The sequence below is a fragment of the Lissotriton vulgaris genome, chromosome 8 (genome assembly GCF_964263255.1).
Source record: "Lissotriton vulgaris chromosome 8, aLisVul1.2, whole genome shotgun sequence".
Taxonomy (NCBI): domain Eukaryota; kingdom Metazoa; phylum Chordata; class Amphibia; order Caudata; family Salamandridae; genus Lissotriton; species Lissotriton vulgaris.
The window spans coordinates 853890293-853916046 of NC_141696.1; the positions used below are offsets into that span (position 1 = coordinate 853890293).

Genomic DNA, 25754 nt, shown 5'->3' on the forward strand with positions numbered 1-25754 from the left:
CCATGCGGGGTTATCGGATAAGGCGATTACTAACTGTGTGTTGTCTGCATAGGTTACCACAGTCAAGCCCCTATCCTTTACCACAGCTGCCAAAAATCGAATATATGTGTTAAAAAGAGTCGACCATAACCTTGATTAGTTTTTGTATTTCTGGGGTAGGGTCTGCCTTCATGACCTTATAATTCATTCTGTCCCCCAATAGATGTAGGTATTTTGTATCATATGCTTCATTTGTCTGTATGACAATTGCATCTCCCTTTTCTGAAGGTGTTATCACTGTTCTGGGGTCTAATACTATTGATCCAAGAATACACTGATTAGATATATTTTAATCCTGACAGGAAAAGCCCAGAATAAAGATTAGGTGGGCGATCCCCTAAGCAGTTTTAGATCTTTTTAAGTTGAGAGGATCCTAGCTCCAGAAGGGACAGAGGGATTACCTCGGGTTCACAAAATCTGACAATAACAAAAAACTTTTTTTCCCTTCATCCTGTACGTTGGTCTGCGTCCACGTATTGATACACACCCTATGATGAAGCATAACATGAAAAGGGTTCTCCAAGGAGATTACAAGGCATGCTCCTAGAAATTTAATTTTTGAATTCCTCTTCCTTTCCTTTGTGCGGTTAAATTACAGTGCATCCTGTCAGGTCAACATCTTGACCCCCAGCTATACCCTTAACTATTAATCGCTATCAGGTAAGTTAATACATATGATACTTTTAAGTGAAGCAACAGCAGTTACCAAAATGCATGTGTTTCTTAAACAAATATCCAGGACTCAGTGCACTGTCCTAATAACAATCATTCATCTTTTAATCCTACTCATACCTCACTTCCTGTTGACTCTTGCCACTCCCCGAAACACCCACATATATTTGATCTCTTGCCTGCAATCTTTCAAGGACTCTTCCATCCTGTCATCTCCCAAGGAAACTTCCTTCCATTCTAGCCATTCTAACTTGCCTACCCCAAACACATACCTATACAAAACATATACAAAACTATGACAATGCACATATTTACCTCTAAACACACACACACACACACACCCACACACACGCAGAAGATTTGGATAATAAGGAGGCCAGTCAGCTTATTGCAGACTTAGCTGCGCGCAGACTGCATCAAAGAGTTAATGGGCCTTACCCATGCTGCAGGGCGCACACTATATTTCATTTTTACTATCTCCACTTCTCTAGCCTGCGAACAACCACTACTTTTACTTTCGATGGGCCATTCATTGATCAGTTTTACGATTCCTATGCCAACCGAGATTTATAAAACAGATAAAAACTGCAACAATATCTTTTAATTTACAGTCATCTCGTCCTCTCATGTATCCAGTCAATTATAATGTAACTTACTTGAATGATACTCATGTCAGATCTGAAGGGAACGCACATACCTGACTGTAAAATTCTTTTGAAACAAGCCAATTTTTGAGCTTAGCTGAGGGATCAGGAATAGGTGTGAAGATTACTTTCAGCCCATCATATCTAAAGAAGGGACACAGATAGGAGATTATGTTTTTATGTTATTTGTAATAAAAACATGTAACAAAGTTTTGAAAACTGCTCAAGTGAAAGGACTAGTACCATTTCATAACAGAATATTTAAGATATTTATAGAGGAACGGCATATTTAATTGTAAATCTGCATGATCATTGTGATTATCACTTCACTTTGCTCTGCTCCCAGTTGGCCGACATTTGGTTGACAGATTGAGAAGTGAGCAGGTCCACATTAGAAGAGGTGACATAAAACTTCAAATCACTCCAATATAAATGCTCATTTAATTGGGGACAGCTAGGACTGTGCTGCTCAGTGAGGGACTGGATCTCCTGGGAGAGGGACTATCCCCTTATTCACCTGCCACAGTGCAGGCGCTACAAAGAGATGATGGGATATTTACAGTAGTCGCACAGTAACAGCATGGCAGAGGCGCCTTCTGGTGACAAGTGAAAATAAAGGAAGAGTTTATACCTCGAGGGAAGTGAGTTGGCTCATTGATGGCTCATGAGGCCTGACGTGTGTTCTCATCTGTGGTATGCGGTTAGGCTGGAGAGAATGGGGGTGTGATGGACTCAGGGTTGTGGGGAGAATGCATTGTGTTAGCTTTATGCCCCTGCACAACACTATCAGATAGTAGTCTGCAGAAAGCTCGCTGATGGAAATTGCACAATGGTAGATGATTGGTACCCTTTAAAAACTCAAGTAGATACTTAAACTTGTCATGAGCTACCACCACCAAATTGCACATCATTAAGCATGACATAGGGTAGAAAACTCGCAAAGCCTTTAAATAAGATATTGCAAGTGTAGCATATTCCAGCTTCAGGTACTTGGAAGAAATGGTCTGACAAGGCAGTGGAAACTTCCTATTTTTAATTATTAATGGAGTTTTAATTTAGGTAAATACTCCTGTCATTTTCAAATCACAGTATCACAGCTTTATCTCCTGTGGTTTTACTACCATATGTTGTTATGTATTTTTACAAAACAATTGCAGTAATGTAGTAAGCTGGTTGCTTGCAGAACAAAATAACCTAAAATTGAAACAAGTGTGAACTGGGTGCTTACCTAATACTTCCTTGATGGTAGTGGTGAAGATATAGGCTAATCCCTGATTTATTTTGGATGATTTAAGTCAATTGGGTGAGGGGGGTACATTTTGCTGCTGCAGAGTGGTACAATTGTGCCCTAATGTGGTTTGTGGATTTCAAGTATTTTCATGGATTATGCTGTAACAATTTTATTCCATTGTGCGCGATTATCCAATTCCTCAGTTCTCTTTCCCCAGCAAATGAAAACTTAGTCGCACAAATGGGCTAATGTCCTTCTGCATAATCCCTGTTTCTCTTCTTTATGACCAACAGTGCATTTCTCAACAAGTTTGAGCAACCTGTTTATTGGGCGGGAGCATAGGTGATTTCAATGTCATTGCGATAGCGATTCTAGCAATTAACAGCACCAAGTTTAGGAACCGTTTTGCTTGTTTTTTGATGGGTAAGCAACATTACAGGGCATACAGAGCTAGCCTATCTAGTGTGTTTATCAGGTGAAACCATCCTATAATGGGGCATACCTATTCCAGGTAAAACCAGCATTAATGCAATTTCATCTGGAGCAGGTTGCAGCAATCAGGTTAAACATGCTATTGATCCCCTGATTATCAGCTAGGTCCTATTTTGGTGTAAGTATTTACCCCCAATGATGAGGCGAGGCATAGGGTATATCCATATATTAACCTTTTATTTAAATAATACTCAGGGAGAGTGCCGGGGACAGCACTGCACTTATCTACGGCCGCGCTGACATGGCCGCCCGTCATTCCCGGCATGCTTTTCCCGTGACGTGGCCATGGATCACTAGAGCGCTACACACCACATTTCTCCCTCCTTTTACAACACTTTAACAAGAACAATGTTCGTTCCCCGGGGTGCCAGCTGAAGTCCTGGGCACGGGGTGCAACATGAGTACATCCAACAACAAGGGGAGGAAGATGGGTGGAAAGACAGGGAGTACTGCAAGTTACATATCATAATCTTTATATTTTTTTGGGTAACACTACTGCTCTACCAGTGCGGGTGTGTGCAGCGGGTGCTTGAGTCGTAAGTGTCTCCCTCGTGCTTGCTCTGGCTTCTCCTGTGCTCCCCTGCTGATCTGTTTTGGGAGCTGTGGTGGTCATTGGTCTGGTGTTAGGTTCTTGTCCATTATGGCCTTCTTGTGGTCTGAATATTTGTGTGTCCTCCTGACCTCTCTGCTCCTGTGCATCTCCACATTCATCTTTATTGTCTCTTCTGGCTCTGTCCCTGTGTCTGTTTGTTTCTCGTTCATTCTCCTCATCGTCCAACTCCCATGCGGGGTTTCTGGTTGTGGATGCCACCTCTCGTTTGTCCCATCCTATCACTTTGTTGCACTTGGCCATCCTGTTGTGGGACCATATTTTACCATCACTTAGCAGGGTAGAGCAGGCGTAGGTTTCCTTGACTTGTAGGGGTCGACTGAACTTACTGTCTCCTTTTCGCCGCAATTGTGCCAGTTTCACTCGGACCCATTCCCCTCTTTCCAATGCGACATCTTGTACGCCGTGTTTCTTATTATAGCAGTCTGTGTAAATCTTCTAGGCTTTCTCCAAATTGCTACGGACTACTGCTGGGAACCATTTGCTTTGGAGTGTCAGATTCAACCACGCTGCATTGTCTCGTGTGAAACGGTCCCGATCCCTCAGGATCTTAATTGGACTCTATCCCAAGGAGGTGGGCGTAATGCGATAAGCCCAGACTGTGTTCATGATCTCCTTTTCCCAATTTTTCTCTGCGCCGATGGCAGCTTGCACAGATCCCATAAGTGCACAATTGAACCGTTCTGCGAGACCATTGCCAGCTGGATGGTACACCGGGGTGTGTTTGGTTGTGATGCCGTTCCGGGTCGTGAATGCAGTCCATTTCTCAGATGTGAACTGAGGGCCATTGTCACATGTGATGACCTTTGGAATGCCTTCCCTCAAGAATGTGTCGGAGAGGAATGATACCACCTTCTCCGCATCAGCCGATTCACATAGTTCGACTTCAGGCCATTTGGAGTACCGATCCATCAACACCATGGCATATTTGGGTATGCCCTGCGATTCTAGAATGGGACCCAGAATGTCAACCGCTAATTCCTCCCACGGGTTGGCGGGTTTGGTGAACTTCCCCAAGGGTGGTCGTAGTATGGTTTGTGACTTGTCGGCGTTGCTGCACTGTGCGCATGTCCTCATGTACTTCTTCATCTGACTGTCCAAGGCCGGCCACCAATAAGAGTTTTGAACATGGTTCTTAGTTTTCACGATGCCCAAATGGCCTTCATGTAGTATCGTGAGGAGGCGGTCTACTAGATGTCACGGAGGAATCACTTTGTCACCTTGTAAGAGGAATATTACGTTCTCGCCGATGGAGAGTTCTTCTCTCACTTCGCGAATTTCCAGAGGTCGGTGTCCAAATGTTTCTCAACCGGCCACCCCTGCATGACATACTATTTTACGGTCTCGATGTGGGGGTCGGCCTCTTACGCTGCCTTCCATTCTTGTGTACTTATGACTTCCTCCTGGTCATGAGCAAAGGCAACCGTTTACTCATCCCATTCTGTTTTTGCAGGTGCTCCTTCCATCGCCGCTGCTCTGCTAAGGTAGTCCGCTACTTTGTTTTTGTGGCCCGGTATGTATTCCACTTCATAGACAAAGTCCAGTAGCCTGGGGGTCATTTTGGCAAAGCTTGGAGTGGTGTTGACATGTCCGTTTGAAGTAAGCACTTTGACCAGGGGCTTGTGATCTGTCCGGAGCAAGAACTTCGAGCCCCAGAGGAATTGACAGAATTTCTCCATCGCACAGATGGCTGCCAGCATTTCCTTTTTAATAACACTGAACTTTTCCCTAATTGGGGGCAAGGGAGCGGCGTCTTCCGATCTCTGTGACAGGACAGCTCCCAAGCCTTTGTCGCTATTGTCCGTGGTAAGGATGGAGAGAGAAGTGTGGTCAAGTCCCTGTAGAGGCACGGTGTCGCAAATGTCTATTTTAATTCGGCGAAATTCCTCATCGGTGTCCTCCGTCCATTGGAATGCGTTTTTTTCTTTAAGTTTTTGACTTAGATGTTGTGTCTTGGTTGCGAAGTGTTGAACAAACTTGCTGTAGAACACAGCTAGTCCGATAAAAGATCGTATTTCTTTTTTTCTCCTGGCTGTGAGTGCGGACAAGATGGCCTCTACATTAGCTCGTTTGGGAGAGATGCCTTGGTCGCTTATTTCGTGTCCCAAGTAGGTTATCGTATGCAGGCCAAATTTGCATTTTTCTCACTCAGCTGTGAGGCCATTGTGGGGCAGGATTCGTAACACCGTCGCAAGGTTTTCATCGTGATCTTGTCGAGACTTTCCCATTATGAGGATGTCATCCTGGAAGTACTGCACGCCTTTTATGTCTTTGAATAGTGTGTGCATTAGTTTTTGGAAAACAGCTGCAGCATATGCAAGGCCGGAGGGCATGCGTCGGAACCGTGTGATGAACGATGTAGGTTTTCTGCTGGATGGGTGTAGTTAAATTTGGTGGTATGCCTACAAAGGTAGATTGTTGAGAACCATTTGATCCCCTTGGTTTGGGCCAACATCTTGTTAATTTTCAGTAAGGGGAATTTATCCACTATGATATTTTTGTTGAGTTCTCTAAGGTCGGTGCACAGGTGCACTCTGCCATTGGGCTTGCGCGCGACGACCAAGGGCACCAACCACTCCGCGCTCTCAATCGGTTCAATCTCCCCGCTGTCTTCCAGGTGTTGTAATTCGGCTTGTACCGCCACTCTGCAGTTGAAAGGGATACTTCTTACTTTGTGGCTTACTGGATCGGCATCCTCTTTGAGACAGATTTTATGCGTGAATTTTGTGAGTTTGCCAATAGAGCTGCCAAAGACCGTGGGAAAATCTTCCTTCCACATAGTGTATTCCCTGGTGTGCGGGCTGCCGGTCATTAGTACTTGTGTGGTGCCTCCCGGGTTAAGTTGGATCCCTAGTTCTCCTTGGTCCGCCCACCTCAACACTGAGGGACCTGTTTTGGCTACTTACAGTTTGCCCTCTGATGTCCGTCCCTTGAATTCAAATTGGAGGGGGGCGGAAGCCTACCATGGGGATTCTCTCTCCGGTGAAGGTGACGGGATGTACGTCCGTGGGGAAGAGGTGGGTGCCTAAGGTGCGGATGATGTCTCTTCCCCATATATGGTGCTGAATGATGGTGTACGGGGACCCAGAGTCGGCAACCATGGAGACTTGTATTACTCTTTTTGACAGTACACATGAGGGTTTCTTGGTGCTGGAGCAATCAATACCTAGGGTTTGATCATCAATGCATAAAAAGCAATCATCCTCGGCCTTGCCCTCTGCCCAGTCCGTGTTGGATTCTTGTAGAACACATTTGACAGTGGCGTGGCTAGGTTTACGCTGACACACTTTGGCAAAGTAGCCCATAACTCCACAAAAGGTGCACTTATTTCGGAAAGCCGGGCAGCATCTGTCATTAGCCACATGCGCCAGGCTGCCACATCTGTAACAACTGTTCTTGATGTCCCCGGATGCCGTCTGGGGTCCTGGCCTTGGTGTTTGCTTCCTACGGTACTTTGCCCCTGCATATGGTGGTAAGTGGACTGTGGCAGCGTCCCTACCGCTTTTAAAACCAAAGCGCTTCTGCTAGCATGCTTAGCGGCGCGTGAGCATTTTATGCTATTTTAATTTTAATTTTTCACATTATTCATTGTTCCTCACCTGGCTGGGAAGCACAGCGTGTTGGTGGCGTGTTGTGTGAGCCCCTGATTTTAGCTCGGCTGAGCTTTGCTAGACGGTTCACGGAGGACTGGACTCGTCCCTCCCTCCCGCCTCGGTCTGACGCCGGTGATTAGCGCCGTTTGTGCAGAGGGCGTGGAGGGTCCGAGCCAGGCACTTTCGGTAGGGAACAGCAGCGCTCTAGTGGTTGGAACGCTGGGGGGGGATTTAAGGCACTGGATTCAGGAGCCTTGCGTGGTAAGTGGACTGTGGCAGCGTCCCTACCGCTTTTAAAACCAAAGCGCTTCTGCTCGCATGCTTAGCGGCGCGTGAGCATTTTATGCTATTTTAATTTTAATTTTTCACATTATTCATTGTTCCTCACCTGGCTGGGAAGCACAGCGTGTTGGTGGCGTGTTGTGTGAGCCCCTGATTTTAGCTCGGCTGAGCTTTGCTAGACGGTTCACGGAGGACTGGACTCGTCCCTCCCTCCCGCCTCGGTCTGACGCCGGTGATTAGCGCCGTTTGTGCAGAGGGCGTGGAGGGTCCGAGCCAGGCACTTCCAGTAGGGAACAGCAGCGCTCTAGTGGTTGGAACGCTGGGGGGGATTTAAGGCACTGGATTCAGGAGCCTTGCGTGGTAAGTGGACTGTGGCAGCGTCCCTACCGCTTTTAAAACCAAAGCGCTTCTGCTCGCATGCTTAGCGGCGCGTGAGCATTTTATGCTATTTTAATTTTAATTTTTCACATTATTCATTGTTCCTCACCTGGCTGGGAAGCACAGCGTGTTGGTGGCGTGTTGTGTGAGCCCCTGATTTTAGCTCGGCTGAGCTTTGCTAGACGGTTCACGGAGGACTGGACTCGTCCCTCCCTCCCGCCTCGGTCTGACGCCGGTGATTAGCGCCGTTTGTGCAGAGGGCGTGGAGGGTCCGAGCCAGGCACTTCCGGTAGGGAACAGCAGCGCTCTAGTGGTTGGAACGCTGGGGGGGATATAAGGCGGATGTGTTGTCGACAGCGCAGCGGGCGAGCGCAGCGGGCGCGACGAAGTCGCGCCGGAGTTGCGCCAGAGTTAAGCCCGTCTGCGCCCGTCCGCGGCCGACTGCGGCCTGGGGCCACAATCCCTGCCTTTCCCTCCTGTCAAGTCTCCTGGAGTCGAGATGAGTTACTTCTCCTCCGTAGAGAGCTATGTGGGCTCTGTCCCCATAGCATTAATGCAGGGACCAATGCGGGCTGCAGCCACTGCGAGTACACCTTTAACACCGGTAAGGCACTAACCGCAGGCCAACATACTTTGGTATGTGGCCTATTAAATGTTCGCTCCTTACGGAAACATTCCCTTGATATCCGTGACCTTGTCACGGGGAAACAATGGGATCTTTTATTTCTCACGGAAACGTGGCTTGATCAAGACTCCATGCCGGAGATCATTGAGGCCATACCTGAAGGCTACTGCCTACATAGGCTAGACAGACCACGTGGGAGAGGGGGCGGTATAGCCATTGTTGTGCGGCAAGATTATCAATGTCAGCTGGACCGCATTGTGATCGACGACAGTGAAGCTGGCGCCTTCTCCATTTCTATCAATGGCCGCTTCACCCTGAAAGGCTTGTTAATTTATCGTCCTCCAGGCTCTTCTGCAGCCTTTGTTGGAAAGCTAGTGGAAGGTGTCACTGAAGCCGCCCTACGCTCGGATAAATATCTGGTCCTAGGAGATCTTAACCTACACTTAGATACCCCCTCGGACAGAGTGGCGAGCGAGCTATGCCACACGATGGCTAGCCTACAATTCGAGCAGAAGGTATTGCTACCCACCCATAAGCTGGGTCACCTTCTGGACCCAGTCTTTGCTAACTGGAGCCAAGTGAACGCCCAAGCGCCGATTCCCATTGCATGGTCCGATCATTTCCTCGTCCCTTTTACCATCGGAATACAGGGACCCCGCCCCGATGACCCTCCCGCTGACAAACATCCTAGGCGCAGATGGACAGCATTCTCCCTGGCCAAATTCAATCGGGCTCTTACCGAGAAAGGTCATCCTGGGGGCGACGGGGTTGATGAAGTTAATCTCAACTTGGACCAACGCATTTTGGAAGCCTTGAATCAGGTGGCACCTCTGGGTATGTCGAAATCAGGCGGCCGAATACAACGGTCGGCACCCTGGTTTAATGAGGATCTGCGTACGGCCAAGGCTGCATGTAAACGCGCCGAAAGGCAATGGAGGGTCGCATACTCCACGCAGGCCAAAATTGCTTACACTGACTGCAGACGTGCTTATCACATGCTGATTAGGAAAGCTAAATCATCATATTATTGCAATAAAATTGAGGAAGCCAAGCAGTCCACCAAGGAGCTTTTCTCTATTTACAAATCTATTGCAATAGGAAAATCCGCCACAGCACCAAAGAAACTTTGCACTACGGAGGGCTGTAATCGTATTGCGGAGTACTTTGCAACCAAGGTCTCCAATATATACAATTCTTTCCCCCAGAGGACAGATAGTGGCATTGCCCTCTTGGAAAACCCAAGAAGGGAAGGGGAACATCGGTTGACCATGTTTGTCACCCCCTCCACTACGGAGCTTCTTCGTATCTGTGAAACCATCAAATCTGGTTCCCCCAGAGACCCGACCACCCCCAGCCGGCTCAAGGACAGCTTGCCAGTGCTGGAGCCCTATGTGCGTCAGCTTCTGAACACTTCCTTTGAGTCTCAAGTGGTTCCGAAGGCCTGGAAACAGGCGGTGGTACTTCCCCTGCAAAAAAAGGCCAACGTCAGCTTTGACAAGCTGGACAATCTCCGTCCTATTTCCCTACTTCCCTACATGGCAAAGGTGGCGGAAAAAATAGCCTACATCCAGCTCATGCAGTTCGTGGAGACGGCCTCGCTACTCCACGACTCGCAATTTGGCTTTCGTCCCCGTCACTCGACGGAGTCTGCTCTCCTCGTGGCGGTGGAGGCACTCAGACAGGGAGTAGACGAGGGCCAGACGATGGCATTGATCCTCTTAGACTTAAGTGCAGCATTCGACACTGTAGCACATTCCACCTTGCTACAGTGTCTGAATGGAGGTGGGGTGACAGGAGCTGCACTTGGATGGATTAAGTCCTTCCTCTCTGAGAGGTGCTTCCAAGTCAGACTAGGGGAGTGCTACTCTAGGGAGATTGAGCTGGGCCAGGGCGTTCCTCAGGGTTCGTCCCTGAGCCCAACTCTATTTAACATCTACGTCTCCCCCCTAGCGGCCATTGTGGAGGGTCATGGCCTTCGCCTGGTGTCCTACGCCGATGACACGCAGTTGGTCATCTCCCTTTCGCGCGCGCCCGGTCTTGCGGCAGACATCTTCAGGAACTGCATGAATGATCTTGCTGCCTGGATGTCTGCCAACTGTTTAAAGTTGAACGGGAGCAAGACCGAGGTGCTCGTGGTGGGGGGTGTACCGTCGGCATGGTCGTCGGCGTGGTGGCCACCTTGTTTGGGGGAAGCTCCCGCTCCCTGCCGTGAGGCCAGGAATTTGGGCGTGTGGCTCGACAGGGACCTCACCTTTGGCCCACATGTCGGCCGGGTGGCGGGGGTATGCTTCAGTGTTCTGAGAGCCCTCAGGAAAGTCTTAGACCTGCTTCCTATTTCTGCTCGTCAGACGCTGGTGCATGCCCTGGTCACCTCCCGACTTGATTACGGGAACCTACTCTATCTGGGGGCCACAGGCAGGGTCATCGGTCGTCTGCAGGTTCTTCAAAACGCGGCAGCGCGGCTGGTCCTCAGACTCCCCAGGAGGGCATCCGCCAAGCCAGCCCTGCGAGCGCTCCATTGGCTCCCTATTGAGAGGAGAGTGCAGTTTAAGGCCCTTGCCACTTGCCACCGTATTTTGAATGGCAAGGCACCTCTCCCGCTCCAGAGACTACTAGCCTACTATGAGCCTACACGCAGCCTCCGGTCCTCGCAGACCGGGCTGTTAAAAGTACCTAGAATATCTAAAGCTCGCATGGGAGGCAGATCCTTCAGATACCTTGCCCCCAAATGCTGGAATAACCTGCCACTGGAACTTCGGCTGGAATCTTCCGAAATCCAGTTTAGGAAAAAACTTAAAACTTATCTGTTTCTGTAGATAGCTTGGTTGGGAGGAGGGGGGACAGTCACTCCACTTGTCATAGCGCGGTGACACGCCAGTGGCGTAACCAGGCGCTTAATAAATGTCCAATAATAATAATAATATGGTGGAGGTTTCTTTTCCTGGGGTTTCACCTCTGTTACTTTGCACACTTTGGCTCTGTTGGCGCTGTACTTTTTCGCCTCTATTGTACAACTCTTGGACAATTCGGCTTTCTTAACCATGGCGATGATGTCGTTGAGTGGTGCATATCCCCTACCCACAACTATTCCTGTATGTTGGTGTTGAAAGTGTGCATTATTATGTGGTTGCGTACGAGTTCGTCGTGGAGGTGCCCAAACTTGCAAGTGACTGTCAACCGTTTCAGCTCAGCTACGTAGTTGTCTACGGACTCTGTGACTTTCTGTTTCCTTTGAAAGAAGTTATAACGGTTGATGGCAGGGCAGACCGCTGGCTGGTAGTGACTGTCTAGGTCTTCCAGAGCATGTTGAAAAACATCCGTGTCTGTGGAGGCTCTAGTCTTTTTCACCATGTGTTCATACACTCATAATCCCTCTGGACCAAGGTTATGCAGGAGTATTTTTTACCGCCGTTTGCTGGAAAATTCTTCCTCACCTTCATCCTCTAGGGCAGACAAGTAATTTAGGAAATACCCTTTCCAGTCCTCCCACTTCATGGCTGGTTCCCCTAGCTTCGGCAAGAAGGGGACTGGATTTGTGAGGGAGAAGGTTTGCGCACACATGCTGCACGGTTAGTGAGCTGGGACTGACCAGTGTAGACCTGACCAGGCTTGACAGTGGTGGGCTGGGTGGGCGAGCCGCAGTAGAACGGTGCAAGCAGTAACCTTCTGTATCCTCCTGGCCCGAGGGTGTGACCTAGACTGTGTGGCAAGGATACCGTGCACTTGACTTCCCGGGGGCTAGCAAGGTACCAGACATGAAGCCGGAGGGGTGCCCACCTGGGCGGTCTCAGTAGGCGGCGTGGGCTGCTTAGCACTCAGGGCAGGTTTGCTTACACTGCTGAAGGCTGGTGCATGGAGGAGCAGGGCAGACTGGGTGTCTCTGGCCCCTGCTGCTGTTAGTAGGCAGTGTTATAGGCAGGGGAAAACCCAATAAACCCTTGTAGGCTTGGGCACTGTACGATTGAGGTAAGAGTATGCTACAAGGGACTTATTTAGAAAATAGTCTGTATGATTTATGAGTTGTACAAGTGTAACACACTCAGTTGTATCCGCAGGATAACAATCTTAATACACAAACAAAATAAATTGATGGAAGGTAACTAGAGAACACAGAGAGAGAGAAATATATTAGGCAAGTTTATATTTACTAACACAAAATTGGGGAGATGAATACAGACAAATAAATTGGAGCAAAAGTCATGAACAGAGACCAACAATATTTTCTCTGCAGCTCATAACTGAAAAACATCAACTCCTCATGGATGAGGCAAACAACCTAATTTAATTAATAAGAAATGATTGTAAGTTTGTGCCAAAGCAACATTTCAGGAGATGATGTGGTGTCGACGTTTCGGTCTAGAAGGCAGACGTCATATAGACCATCATCAGGACGATATATTTTCAATGCTGAAAAGACTCCCTTGAACTTCTGAGAGAATGCCCAATCGAATGACAGTGGACGTGGAGCAATATCAGCCACAAATGAAATCTTGAATGTGGATGAATTAAACCACACCGGTTGGCCAGATCTCGGGTAACAGTCGATTTGGTGATTTAACCCAGTTGTTTTAGAACGAGAGCTCGAGTAGCGTTCTGCGTGTCCTTGTCGGTTCGTCAGTAGGCAAGCGCTACAGGCACTTACTGCAAGTGCACAGGCTGGTGACTGGCTGTGTAGGCTGGTGACATACGTCAGGTAGCCAGTATGCTGCAGGGGACTGGAAGGCTCTTCTCCCCGGGGGGAAGGTCTTGTAGTTCGGGCTCCCAGGTGCAGACACTTCTGCGAGGGCACAAGCTGAGAACTGGCTGTGTGGCTGGTAACTAGCTTCAGGTAGCCAGTATGTTTCAAGGGGGATGGGAGTCTTTCACTCCATGGGGCAGCTCTTGAAATCAGGGCTCCCAGTGGGGGTTCACGCTATGGCACTACTGTAGTTAATGGGGCCCTGGAACGTCCCGTTGTCCCACTGCTGCGCTCTCTCCTGAGGCCTCCCTAACGCGCACACTGCGCAAGAGGCCGATGGCGTGGACGTCACGCTGATCTCGACGGTGGGGGTGCAAGAAGTTCACCGTCCTCGTCGCCAGTTTGTGGTAAGTATTTACTCGCAATGATGAGGCAAAGCACGGGGTATATTCAAGTATTAACCTTTTATTTAAATAAGAGAGCGCCGGGGACCGCACTGCAGTTATCTACGGCTGCGCTGTCTTAGCAGCCCGTCATTTGCGGCATGCTCTTGCCGTGACGTGGCCATTGATCACTAGAGCGCTACACACCACAGCTATGCAGCTAGTTAAATTGCTAGTTAAATTGCATACATCTAAAACAGGCATTTCTAGAAGCTTTGTGTAGATATTTGAGTGGTTCCTTTTATCAAGTATTATGCAAAGATGGTTTTATTGATGGGCTATTGACTACTTTTTTTAAAGATTGATAGAATTAGTTTCTCAGCTCCATAAACAATATGCTAATAGAAGCAAAGAAAAAACACAGGACCTAAGTAGATTTGTATATTTCCCTCATGCTCCTAGGAAAAATTGTCTTAGGTTATGCCTGGGGAAGAACCTATCAGATCAGCAATACTCATAGGAAATTAAACCTAGCAGAAAGGGATTATTTGTCGCACAGATAATCTGTGTCTTGATTGTGGAATGGCTGAACTTTTCTTCAAAAAATGCCTTTATCTACCTCCAAACCCTATTCCTCTGCCCTGAATGTTGTGAGGTAAGCAGCTAAACAGTAAATCTAAAAAATGTCCTTTTGCAGAATCAACTTTTTTGCTTATCTGTCAAACTCTCTTCACCTATTGGTCCTCTTCAGTTATTAGACTATTCAATTTAGTGGTGTCTGCATATAAGGTATTCATGGAAACCTTCCATTTCCTTGAGATACAACACTGAAGCAGAAATCATTTGTTCCACGGATTTGATGTGACACAAGAAACAACGGCAATAACAGCTGCTATCTTATGTGTTAATGTGGAAATGCTAATATGTGCCATTAACGATGTACCTGCTTTTGGTATTATTTTGTGAGCTTCTTTGTTGAGAAATATAATCCACTAATCAACTAGGAACAAAATACCATCTCTTTTCATTCTCCTGGACTGTTTTCTGATCAAGACAATCAACACTAGTACAATGTTAGCAATTCTTGACTTTAAATATTTTCACTGAAAAAAGGAGCTTAAAGGCTCTTCCACACAGACCTAATGATTGTGTTGTTGACTTAGTTTCTGAAAAGATTTATTAGACAATATACATCCCATGTGGTGGCACCAGACTTCTTTGTTCCTCAACCTAATGTTCAATTAAGAATCCATATAGTTTTTAAAGAACGGAATAAAATAACCTTCAAAAATTGATATCCTTTATCGCTTATTGCTTTTCTACTTGATCACACCGTCAAGCTATATGGTTAAAAAAACTTGGGACCTTTTATCTCATAAAAAGTAAAGAAGGAGATAAGGGAAAACAGCATTCAACACCAAATATTACCACTATGACTATCTTGCAGGGGATTAGTCAATGTACCCCCTGCTTTTTAACACTTTGGGCTACCTGGACTAAGATTTATTTCCAAAAGAGTGGTCACAAATTGCACATTGGCTTTTCTTGAATTAAACCAGATTACCCGAATTGGCCTATCTATGTAATAATGGGTTGAATTGTAAAACCACTATTTGAAGTTGGTCACAATTCCTTCTATGTCTTAAATATTCATGTGGTATGTCACAAATCGTGGCTCACTAGACTGAATAACCAAAGATGATGATGGACGGAGCGTTGACAATACAAACACTCACCCCAATCAACTGATCTGAGTTTAATCCATCACGTTTCTTTAGCTCACTTCGCCACCCCAGTTCAGACATGGCCATATGCAAATCAGTCTGACCCTGTGCCTCATGGGAACAGTTCAGCCTGAACTGCCAAGCCATGTCTTCCCTGGACCAGAATCAAGCTTCCCAGGACTGGTTTCTGGCATTACAGCCATCTTCAGCTGGGCTTGCTTGACTCCAGTGGCAAAGTGGGCAAGGGACTCACGTCTGAGCATACCCTGCCAACTTAGGGCGAACAAAGAAAAACCAAAGGTGATGATGGACGGAGCGTTGACAATACAAATACTCACCCCCAGTCAAAAGATCTGGGTTTAATCCATCACCGTTCTTTAGCTCACTCCGCCACCCCAGTTCAGACATGGCCATATGCAAATCAGTCTGACCCTGTGCCTCATGGGAACAGTCCAGCCCAAACTGCCAAGCCATGTCTTCCCTGGACCGGAATCAAGCTTCCCAGGACCGGTTTATGGCATTACAGCCGACTTCAGCCGGTCTTGCTTGACTCCAGTGACAAAGTGAGCAAGGGACTCACGTCTGAGCATACCCTGCCAACTTAGGGCGAGCAAAGAAAACCCAAAGGTGATGATGGACAGAGCGTTGACAATACAAACACTCACCCCCAGTCAACTGATCTGGGTTTAATCCATCACCGATCTTTAGCTCACTCCACCACCCCAGTTCGGACATGGCCATATGTAAATCAGTCTGACCCTGTGCCTCATGGGAACATTCAAAGATCAGTTGACTGGGGGTGAGTGTTTGATTTGCTCAAACGCTCCGTCCATCATCCCCTTTTGTATCACTTTGTCGCCTTAAGTTGGCAGGGTATGCCCAGACGTGAGTCCCTTGCTCACTTGGCCACTGGATTCAAGATAGCCTGGCTGATGAGGATTATGAATCTGAAACCGGTCCCAGGATGCTTGTTTGCGGTCCAGGGAAGACATGGCTTGGCAGTTCGGGCTGGACTGTTTATCATGTGTGACTTTATCAGATATAGCCTGTCGAAGCGTAAAGTTCCCAAAATAGACTAGGATCGCTCGTGGATATTTGCCTGCAGCTGCTGTAGTTTTGAAAGTTAGAGGCACTCCATGCGCTCGCTGTATTTCATAGCTCCAGTCCCAGCTGGCAAGTTCGGGGAGGGTGTCTCGTAGTAGCTGTATAATAAAGGTACGGCAATCCTCTCCTTCTGATTTTTCAGGTACGCCAAGAACGCGTAAGTTGTTTCTGCGCAGCCTGTTTTTATAATCTTCCAGTTTCCATCTAATATCCTGGAGCTCAGCTTCATGTGCTTCTACTTGCTCATTTGTCGTAGCTGCTTCAGTTTTGTTCAACACGATCCGATCTTCTATGTCATTCAGTCTTTCTGTGAATGCGCCCATAGTTTTTGAGAGCTTGCGGACTACACCTTGAACCTTCTGTAGTGCTACTCGTGCCTTACGACCATCTTTTGATGTTTCTTCACGATGGGATGCAATGGCTTGTAATACTGTTTCCATAACCTGTGTTAGTGTAGCTCCAGACGAATCAGTTTGTTCACTAGTTGGTGCTTGGTTTGAGGATGAGGCTTGAGACGTTGCAGTAGGATTCTGATTCTGGTTTGAAATCAAGTTGGTCGGGGTGTAATCCCATGTCAATTCATTCGCTCCATGGTGTCCTCCCCTCTTCTTTTTAAGTATAGTCTTCCTTCTATCCCGTGATTCTTTTGGGGGATTCAGGCCTGATTCTAAACTTATATTTGACTCAAAGTTGTCCTCTACTTCGTCGATCTCACCCTCTGTATCACCTGACCAACTGATATCCTCCGAAAATAAATAGAAGTCTGTGATGTCTTTATCCGCTTCCGTTCCCTCAGCAGGTTCAGTCAAGCGATTGCCTGTCGCGCTATCAGCTGTTTTGGCCTCTTTGTTCATGCTTAGGTCTGCAATTTCCTTCCCCTCAATAGTTAATTGCATTAGCTCAGCGCCTTGTTGTATCTCTGCATTTAGATCAGTATTTAAATTCCTATTGGTGTGAGGTAATATGAATTTTTATGGTCAATTGTGTCCCCTAACATAGACCCCAACGGCTCCATGTACGTGCTTCAAGTACATGTATGTTCCCTCCACAACCAGCTATGAAGACGCAAATACATTTGCGTCCAACGTTAACGTGTCCTCTTTCGGATCCACCATGAATGGGTCGAATATTCAGTTCCTAAGTATGCCGTGCCACCGTCTTTACATGGTGCACTTGTCACGTTTTCCTGGCTCTGGCGAGCTAGGCCCTGATTTCTGCCATCGAGCCCTTTCTGCCTCTGAAAGCTGCAGCCTGGATCCGCATCCATGACCCTTGCCTTACTCCCTGCGCGGTGAGCGGTGCCTGGCTCGGCCTGCTTGCCTGCCAAGATAGTATTCAGCCTTCAAGTTATCTGCTCCGCTCCTTGAAAATACATTCCTGTCTAGGGATTTAGGTAAACACCTCCCCAGCCGTAGAGCAAAGGGCCCGGCTTTTCTGTCTCCGTGCAAGTAATTCATTGCTCCCGTTACCATGGTAGGCCCATGGCCCCCTTGCTTTACACGTAGACACGTAGTCATATATGCACGCACTAGCAGTCAGTATAGAATAGCCTCTGCCCGAGAGACCTTTCCTTCTAGATAATACAGTTCCTCAAACACAAGATACCAGATATGATTTGGGTTTAGGTTGTTCTGACACGCCAGACTTCTGTCTCCCCGTATAGCGCAAATGTCAAGTCCCCTTCACCCTCCAGTTCCACGTCAATCACACGTCATGCTGCTGCGCGCGCATTTCTGCCATATATTTCTGCTGACACTGCAGGATTCTTCTATGGATCCACCCACCTGTGACACTCTCATGTGACGTTGTCTAGCACACACCTCCGTGTACGCCCTCGTGCACGCCTTCTGTTACGCACATGTGTTCTTATCTCTTTTCTCTCAGCTGTTACGCCTTCTGTATCCATCACCATTAAATGCATTTACTATATATATTGTACTCTGTTAATAAAGCATTGTCTATCCCTTCCTGAACCTTCGTGGTGATGGAACATGATACCTGGTTCGAACCAATTCCTTTTTAAGGAATAAAACCCTTATAAACTCAGATGCCACGGACTCTGCCTCTCATTTTTGATTGAGTTATTCTTATTGAACTTTACCGCATAGAAATTCAGCATAGGTAATTTTTATTTACCACATAATTGGCGCCCGAATAGGGACCCGTCCCCCACCTTACGCGCCGGCGGTGTGTTGCAGGCCTGGTCCCCTGCCACAGCCGTGACGGACAACTACGCGTACCCGCAGGATTTCCTGTATCTCCCTCAGGCCAACGGAGGTGACTGAGGCTGCGATCGACACCCAGACGAGGCGGTGAGGAGTGCGGAGGATCCCGACCAGAGCCCAGCCGAGAGAGCAAGGTCCGAGGTGTTCAGAGGCCCACCAGTTCCAAAGTTCCGAAGTTCCGAAGTACCTACGTCTTGAGTCGAGTCGAGTCCAGTCGAGTCCAGTCCAGTGTCGAGTTTCCGAGGCCTTCCGTTCCATGCTTCCCGGTGAGTACCGTTGCTGAGGACGCATCTAGACGGGTGCATTAATTTGTGTCCGGTCAAGACGGGTTTGGGTACACAGACCCGGTCTGCACTGTTTAGCAGTGTATCTGTACTGTTTAGCAGTATATCAAGTATTCAGCTATCAAGTTGTTGTCCGTTTTCCGAAATGTGTTAATATGTTTTAATGTTGTGGTATGAGTGATTGTTTGATTTTCATTACTGTGTTTAGTGTATTAGTTGTGTCCAAATCCAAGTAAGTATCAAGTATCAAGTATCAAGGCTCAAAATGCCACTGTTCTCTAAACTGAAACAGATAGGAACTAGGAAAGGAATACTCGAGGAAGCTGTTCCCATCCCACCCAGGGACACTCCCGGATATTTTATGTACCACAAGCACGGCTTAGATGCCGTATTATATCTCGACTTGTGGGTGGATTACACTAAGGATTTAGCAGAGAATCAAAGATGGCCCGTTACAGGGACATGGGATGCCGAGTGCATCATGAGAGTAGAAGAAGCATTATGGAAAAAGAAAGCCAGACAGTCACAGAAAGATGCATTGAACTATGGTGTAAAGAATCACACAGACGGACAGAGAAAGCACTCAGAAAAGCAGAGAAAAGTAGAGAGGATTCTGATAAGGCCAAAGAAAAAGAACTACTAGAAGAAGGGGAACGAGTTAGAATAGAACAACACGATAGACGGAGTAATGCCATTATAACAGGATTGTATCCAGTCCTGGCCAAGGGCCTGTCCAAGGCGACCCCGGAAGTACCAAAAGATCTGCCCCCTCTATTGGTTCCGACTAAATTACGTCACAAGACCGCAGCAGACATTTTTCTTTCTTCCTATTTAGATGATGTAGCTCCCGAATACACCAATGTTCCACCTGCACCTATACCACCCACTGATCGCCTTCCCCAACGACAGACCACTCCTCCACCACTTCCTGCACCCCCTACTAATCCTTTTGGAATTCCGTTACAGCCGCCACCGACCCTACAGACAGATCATGCTCAAGCCTCCGTCTCAGGAGGTGCATTAGGGGGTTACAATACCCCGCCACCAGTACGCCGATTAACTATTAGAGAACTAGCAATGGAACGTACTCCGAAACCAGTCACAATTGAAAAGCTTAAAGAGTTTCTTACAGACTGTAGATATGACCCAGTCCCAAGCAAAGACGGTTGCATGATATTAGCCTCCATACGCATAAGACGTGCTGAAAACTTTTTGGTTTTATTTCCAGGAATGCAAGATTACCTAGACAGGATATATCATTTTGTTCAGACTGGGGAGGGTCAGGAATGTATTCACGAGGCCATGGCACATCAGAAAGTAGACACTCAAGGTGTACTATTAAGATTCCTCGTAAACTGTTTCATAAGAGAACGAGACCGGCCTGGTGTAAATAAAGAAGAGATGGAGGTACTAACTACATGGGGTCAGAATATTGCAGACGGAAAACATGATAAAAAGACATGTATAGAGGCCATGTACAGGAAAATTCGTAAAGAAATAACAATATTTCATGCAAAAGAGAAAGCTGAAAACGAAGCAGATAATGACAAGAATGATTCCTCAGAGGAGGATGAGCTAGAAGAAGAACATACAGAAACAATAGCATATGTAGGAAAGGGTAGACCCTTTAATAAACCGATACGTCCAGAAAGCAAGAGACTTTTTCACTCTGCTATGTCAAACCCGAAGACTCCTGAACATCTATTTCAGGCTACCGATAAAATACTTCAAGAACGAATGGGGTACCATGTACTCAATTCCATGGACGAACAAGAATTAGCCAGGTCAGCAGTACAATGGGCTGACAATTCTGATAAATATAATGATGACGCATTAGCGCAAACATTTCTGAATCTTTCCCCAGACGAACAGCGACTAGCTAGTATGTACATGATACAACACCTCCTTATATTGTATAAGAGCCAACATTCTGATCCAGGTCCCCTACCTGATGTGCTAATAGAGTTACTCATGAATAAATGGAGAGGCCTGGGTACCGATTTAATTAAGGTAATTCTAGAACATCGACACAGATATAGTGCTTTCCTGAATCCACAGTTTGTTTCAGCTCCACCCCCAGGAAGAAAAATGTTTTACATAGACAGACAAAATCCCTTGCGAGAAGTGCATCCAGTCAGGAATGATGATAATACCCTTAGACGTGTGTTTGTGTACACGCCCATAACTAAAATGGAATTATTGGAAATGAAGAAACTAGTGCCCAGTCACGATAAAGACCCTGCAGGTTTCCACCGTGAAATAAAAGACATGTTACTCATGGGTGATTATACCTATCCCGACATTATGAAAATATTGAAAGTTCTATTGCCTGCCGGCATTTACGAGAAACTCAAAGAAAAAGAATGGGAGGTGGGAGACACAAAGATAGATTGGGCTGCATTAGAAACCGAAGAAACTACCCGAACCCCAGGGTTGGGTCTTGGGGACAAAACTAAAGCATTACCTGGATTGTTAGTACAAGTATTGCCAAGGTTATTAGCAACTAAAAAGGAGGATTGGGATGCAATCTCAGCCTGTAAACAGAAACCCGATGAAGACACTAGTGATTTTTATTCCCGATTTGAGAAATGTTTTATTATTAATAGTGGCCTGAAAGCAAGTAGCGAATCATACCCACACCTTTTTGTATCCAAATTAGTCGAGAATTCCCTGCCCCAAGTTAAGAATCGTGTACTGAAGGTCGAGAGCACATGGCAAGCAAACACGCCTTCCCAAATGTTACAAATGTTACAGTATCACCAGAACAGAATTAGAGAAGAACATGATCACGAACAAAGGCGTATGAAAGACACGAAAATGAAAATGCTAGTTGCTCAGTCAGTTCCAGCTGACGGTCAGAAAAAGGGCATGACACAGTCCAATAATTCAGCAGCTCCTGTTAAAGGGACATGCAATTAATGTAAACAGCCAGGTCACTATGTAAACGAATGTGCAGTTTTAAAACACAATATATCTACAGGTAAAACTAAAGAAAGACCACGTCAACCTAGACAAGACCAGGCCCAACAACACGTTCCACAGAATGTACAGCCTATGCATGCTCCACAACAGACAGTACAGACCGTAGCGGTACCACAGCCACAACCGATTGCCGCAACACAACATGCAACTCAACAGATGTACCAATATGCACAAACTGATTATCCCGATTATCAGCGATACACATGAAACAGCCTAGAGAGGGAAGTTGGCTTGCCTCTTATTGAGGTTCCTGTAGATCAAGAGGGTCCTTACGTACATAGTCAGGTATTAGGGAAAGATAGAAAGTTTTTGATTGACACAGGGGCAAGCAGAACAACAATAAGTCACGACGAGGTTCCAGGGGCACCCCTCTCAGGCTCCCAGAATGTTTCCCTTGGATTTTCAGGCAAGCCTATTGTAAATGAAGTATCGAAACCAGTCCCCCTAGCAGTTGGTCCGTTGTCTCGCACTACAGATTTATTGCTCACGAAGTCTTGTCCAGAAAACTTGTTAGGTATCAAGACATTGAAAGCTCTAGGCGCTGTGATTTGCTGTTCTCCGGAAGGAGTAAGATTGTTTTTGCGTGACTTTAAGGGTCACTATGTGTTGAGAGATATTGATCCCAGATTACAGAATGTTCCTGCACATTTATGGGCACAAGACCCCACTGATGTAGGTTGTATGCACATTACACCATATCGAGTCACACTCGAGCCAGGAGTAGTACTACCACGAATCCGACAATACAAGTTACCGCCTGATGCAGTAGTGGCTTTGCTGAAAATCATTGACGAGCTCATTGCACAAGGAGTGGTTGTAGAAACCGACTCAAATTTATGTAATTCCCCTATCATTCCGATTCTTAAACGCACTGATCCGAATGCACCTCCAGTTTATCGATTAGTGATCGATTTACGAGAATTGAATAAATGCATTGTACCACAATATCCCGTGGTCCCAGATATTTCGTCCCTATTGACAGCCATTGATTCCGAAGCGACGTACTTTACTGTAATTGACCTTAAGAACGCCTTCTTTAGTGTCCCCATTGATCCGGAAAGCCAATATCTTTTCGGATTCTGTTTAAATGGCCGAAGCTTCAAATTTGCACGCGCACCTCAAGGATTCACAGAAAGCCCCAGCATCTATAGCCAAGCACTGAAAAGACAACTTGACAGTATTCACATGCCTGACAACACTGCCCTACTTCAGTATGTCGATGATCTATTGATCACCGCCCGAAGTGAACTAGAATGTGAACAAGCATCACTGACAGTCTTGTACTTCCTAGCTGACAAGGGACACAAGGTGTCTCCTTCGAAGCTGCAATTCTGTGTTCAGCAAGTGGTTTACCTTGGGCACTTGCTGTCCAAAGGGGGGAGACAGCTAATACCTGACCGCATCCAGTTAATTGTAAACATGTCACAACCCAAGACACAAAAGGAGGTACGGGCCTTTATAGGCCTTACTTCTTACTGTAGACAATGGATCCCTCAGTATGCATTTCTAGCAAAACCACTCATACAGTTGACAACCCAGGAGGCAGCGTCTTCGACTGTCCTCCCTTGGACTCAGGAACATACACAAGCTTTTGACGACTTAAAGAAAGCCTTATGTCAAGCACCTGTTTTAGCGACACCATGTTACAGCAAACCTTTTACACTTTTTGTCACCGAACGCGAAGGTACTGCATTGTCAGTACTCACACAGGATCAAGCAGGTTCACACAAACCGTGTGCTTTTTTTTCTAGTACATTAGACCCAGTAGCCCAGGCGCTGCCTGCGTGCTTGAAATCTGTGGCAGCAACAGCTCTAGCAATCAGACAAAGTGATTCCATAGTGTTAGGACACCAATTGACAGTACAAGTTCCACATTCCGTGGAAGTTCTTTTAAACCGAACACAGACTCAACACTTGACTATAGCACGACTGACAGGTTATGAATTGACATTGTTTCAGCCACACATAGAAATCAGACGTTGCAATACATTAAATCCAGCTACACTTCTGCCACTAAGTGAGACAGACCCTTTGGCACATGATTGTGTTGAAGTCATTACCATTACGACGAAACCCAGACAAGACTTGACAGACACTGCATTACCAGATCCAGACCTGACACTTTATGTGGATGGTTCATGTATGAGAACAAGTACAGGAGAGTTAGTGGCCGCATATGCAGTAACGACAGAAACTGAAATCATAGAAACGAATCGTATTGACACCCTGTCAGCTCAAGCAGCAGAGCTCATCGCTCTGACACAAGCCTGTATTCGAGCAAAGAACAAGAGAGTTAACATATACACAGATTCACGTTATGCCTTCGGAGTCGTACACGACTTCGGTGTTCTCTGGCAAGAAAGAGGTTTTTTAACTTCTCACGGAGCCAAGATCCAACACGGTCCCCTCATTCAAGCTCTGTTAGACGCAATACATTTGCCTACAGCCATATCCATCATGAAGTGCAGGGCACATACGAAAGTCACAGATACCATTTCTCAGGGTAACGACCTGGCAGACCGAACAGCCAAGCATACAGCTCAGACTCAGACTCATGCAACTGACCTGACAAAGACAGTAGTCCCGACACCGACACATTTCATGACAGTTAGGGATCCCACCCTAGATGTAATTGACATACAGACACATGCTACACCAGACGAAATCAAGAAATGGACTGAACTAGGAGGGATCCAGACAGAACAGGGATGGATGACGAAGGGGAAAGCCACATGGTTTCTCCCCGACTCTATGGTTCAAGTTATCATTAACACAGTACATAGTCCTGCACATTTAGGAGAAAAAGCCATGTTAGACAGTATTCAAAACCTTTGGTTCAATAAACATTTACGAGCAGCAGCAAAACAGAAAGTTCGTACTTGCATGATCTGTTGTCAGTTCAACCCAGGTAAAGGCATTCCCGTAGAGCAAGGTGGATTTCATCCTCCCGATCACCCTTTTGAAGTCCTCCAGATGGACTATATCCAGATGGAACGTTGTCGAGGATTTAAGTATGTCCTCGTAGTTGTATGTGCACTCTCCCGATGGACAGAAGCATATCCAGTCCCAGATTACACTGCTCCGACCACTGCCAAGCAGCTGGTTCGTGAATTCTTCCCCAGGTATGGTTTGCCCCATATCGTATACTCAGATAATGGTCAGCCATTCTCGTCCGAGCTCATGAAGCAGGTATCACTCCTGCTAGGTTATCAGTGGAAGTTCCACTGTGTCCGACATCCCGAGGCAGCAGGTCTCATGGAACGTCACAATCAGACCCTGAAAATACGTCTCGCTAAAATATGTAGGGAGAAAGGCGTAGACTGGATAGTAGCCTTACCAGTTGCTCTTTTTTTCATGAGAATGATCGCACACTCTAGAACAGGGCTATCCCCGTACGAGGTGGTCTTTGGTAGGCCACCGAATATGTGGGGGACGCCTCTGCCTCGTAAAATCACTGATGTTGACTGTAATATGCTGACAGATTACCTTGCCTCCTTGATGTCTGCACTACAATCATGTTGTTCACAGGTTGCTGCAGCCTTTCCCGACAACACCGAGGTGAAGCCACACGAGATTGTTCCGGGGGACCTGGTGCTCGTGAGGAACTTTGACAGGAGGAGTCCGCTGGAGCCCCGTTGGCAGGCGCCGAAGCTCGTGTTATTAACAACAAGGACCGCGGTCAAGGTGGAGGGCCGCAAGGGCTGGCTTCACTCGAGTCACGTTAAGAAATGCCATGGACTGCTGCCAGACTTTGACTCCCAGCCCTGCCCTCCTCCAGAAACTGATACTAAACTCCCCCTGGTAGAGA

The 25754-nt window shown here is 46.8% G+C and overlaps 1 protein-coding gene across 3 annotated transcripts in view; it reads right to left on the minus strand.

Moving 5' to 3' along the window:
• LOC147698104 (interleukin-5 receptor subunit alpha-like) overlaps positions 1–25754 on the minus strand; it is a 501740-nt gene that overhangs the window by 40071 nt on the left and 435915 nt on the right. The window contains exon 10 of one of the 3 annotated variants that reach the window (XM_086934780.1): positions 1409–1499. The exons of the other annotated variants lie outside the window; for them this stretch is intronic. Coding sequence (XP_086790906.1) covers positions 1409–1499 — 91 coding nt within the window. The remainder of the gene's footprint in view (positions 1–1408; positions 1500–25754) is intronic. 3 annotated transcript variants of the gene reach the window in all.